Below are 1673 nucleotides of genomic sequence, written 5' to 3' on the forward strand. Positions count from 1 at the left end.
GCGCTCCCCAAGGCGATACACTTGGCCCGATAAACTGTTTTTCTAGCAGCTCTTCAATCTGCTTCTTCAACTCCATTAGCTCAGCAGGAGCCATTCTGTAGGGTGCTATCGACACTGGCCTTGCTCCTGGCACTAGGTCAATGGAGAACTCTATCTCCCTAATAGGAGGTAGGCCAGGCACATCCTCAGGAAACACATCTGAGAAATCCCCCACTACAGGCGCCTCCAAGGGTCCAATCTCAGTCTCAACGGACAACTGAGTCAGAATCAAGAAGCATTGAGACCCTTCCTTCATTGCCTTGTCCACCTACTGTGAGGACACCAACAAATCTTCATCTTCTAAGCTAGGAAACAACACTTTCCTTTCGTTGCAGTCAATGAGAATGTGATTGGCAGATAGCCAATCCATCCCCAAGATGACATCCAGCCCCACTAAGGGTAAACAGATGAGGTTCACCCTGTACTTGCGCCCCTCAACCTCGATCTTGCACCTAACACACACGGTCGAGGTCTTGACCAACCCAGAAGCAGGTGTGGACACCACCAGGTCATACCGGAGCTCCTTCACTAGAAGACCCAACTTCACCACTCTAGATTTCGACACAAAAGAATGTGTCGGCCCCGAATCAAACAGAACATGCAAGCTCCTACCAGCTATCACACAAGACCCGATGATAAGGTTACCTGATTCATCTACCTCGGCACCAGTGACAGCGTACACCCGACCCGCTGCCTATGGTCTCGCACCTCCCCTCAACGGCTGTCACTGAGGCTGTGGTGAATGCCTCGGCACTGTACTCCTGTCAACTGGGCAATCCTTGATGAAGTGGCCCACCTGGCCGCATCTATGGCATGCCCTCCTGTCAGAAAGCTGGGGGCAAGCGCTCCTCAGATGGGGCCCCCTACAGTGGAAGCACTGCGGCCTAGAAGGCTGGGACTGCTGGGGCTGATGTGAGAACCTCCTGGGCCTCTAGGGCTGAGGCCTAGAGTATGGATTTCTCTTGTCATCGTGTCTACTCATGGACCTAGATGGTCCTCCCACCTTCAACTGAGACCTCTGCTGAGCTTCAACTTCAGCTTTGAGCTTCTCCATCACTCTTGCCTTCTCTACCAAGGGAGGGAACTCCGTGATAGAGAGCGAAGCCACCATGAGCTTGAGGTCACCCCTCAACCCATTCTCAAATTTTTTACACTACCATTCCTCTGCCATCTTCAGGGTGTGGAATCTACCCAAGTGTTTGAACTTTTCAGCGTACTCCGACACTGACATTTCTCCTTGCGTCAGCTGCAAGAACTCGACCTCCTTCGCATACCTCACACTGGGAAGAACTCAACATAGAACTTCTTTTTAAACAGTTCCCAGGTGATGGTCTCCTAGCTGTCCCCCAACATCATCTTCATGCTGGACCACCAATGCACGACCTCTCCAGCAAGAAGATACTCAGTGTATGCCAGCCTGTTCTCTGCAGGACATCTCTTAGCATCAAAGATTCGTTCCATGTCCCGCATCCACTGATCAGCTCCATCCGGGCTAACTTTGCCATCAAAGCGGGATGGATGGTATTGTAGGAAATCCTCCAAACTCCACTCTTGCACTCGTGGCAGTGAAGCTTGGGAAGAACCAGCGGCCAAACAGTTTTCTCCTATCTGATGCAGAGCTTCCAAGTGCCTCT

The 1673-nt window shown here is 51.6% G+C and overlaps 1 protein-coding gene across 1 annotated transcript; it reads right to left on the minus strand.

Moving 5' to 3' along the window:
- Positions 1–307: 307 nt before the first annotated feature.
- Positions 308–1150, minus strand: LOC114175463 (uncharacterized). The gene is made up of 2 exons (XM_028060221.1): positions 1043–1150; positions 308–733 (listed from the first exon to the last, which is right to left on the minus strand). Exons 1-2 carry the CDS (start codon positions 1148–1150, stop codon positions 308–310), a joined length of 534 nt encoding a protein of 177 aa, XP_027916022.1.
- Between the last annotated feature and the right edge of the window lie 523 nt (positions 1151–1673).

The sequence above is a fragment of the Vigna unguiculata genome, chromosome 3, assembly GCF_037176805.1.
Source record: "Vigna unguiculata cultivar grain cowpea cultivar isolate G323 ecotype 2 chromosome 3, ASM3717680v1, whole genome shotgun sequence".
Lineage (NCBI taxonomy): Eukaryota > Viridiplantae > Streptophyta > Magnoliopsida > Fabales > Fabaceae > Vigna > Vigna unguiculata.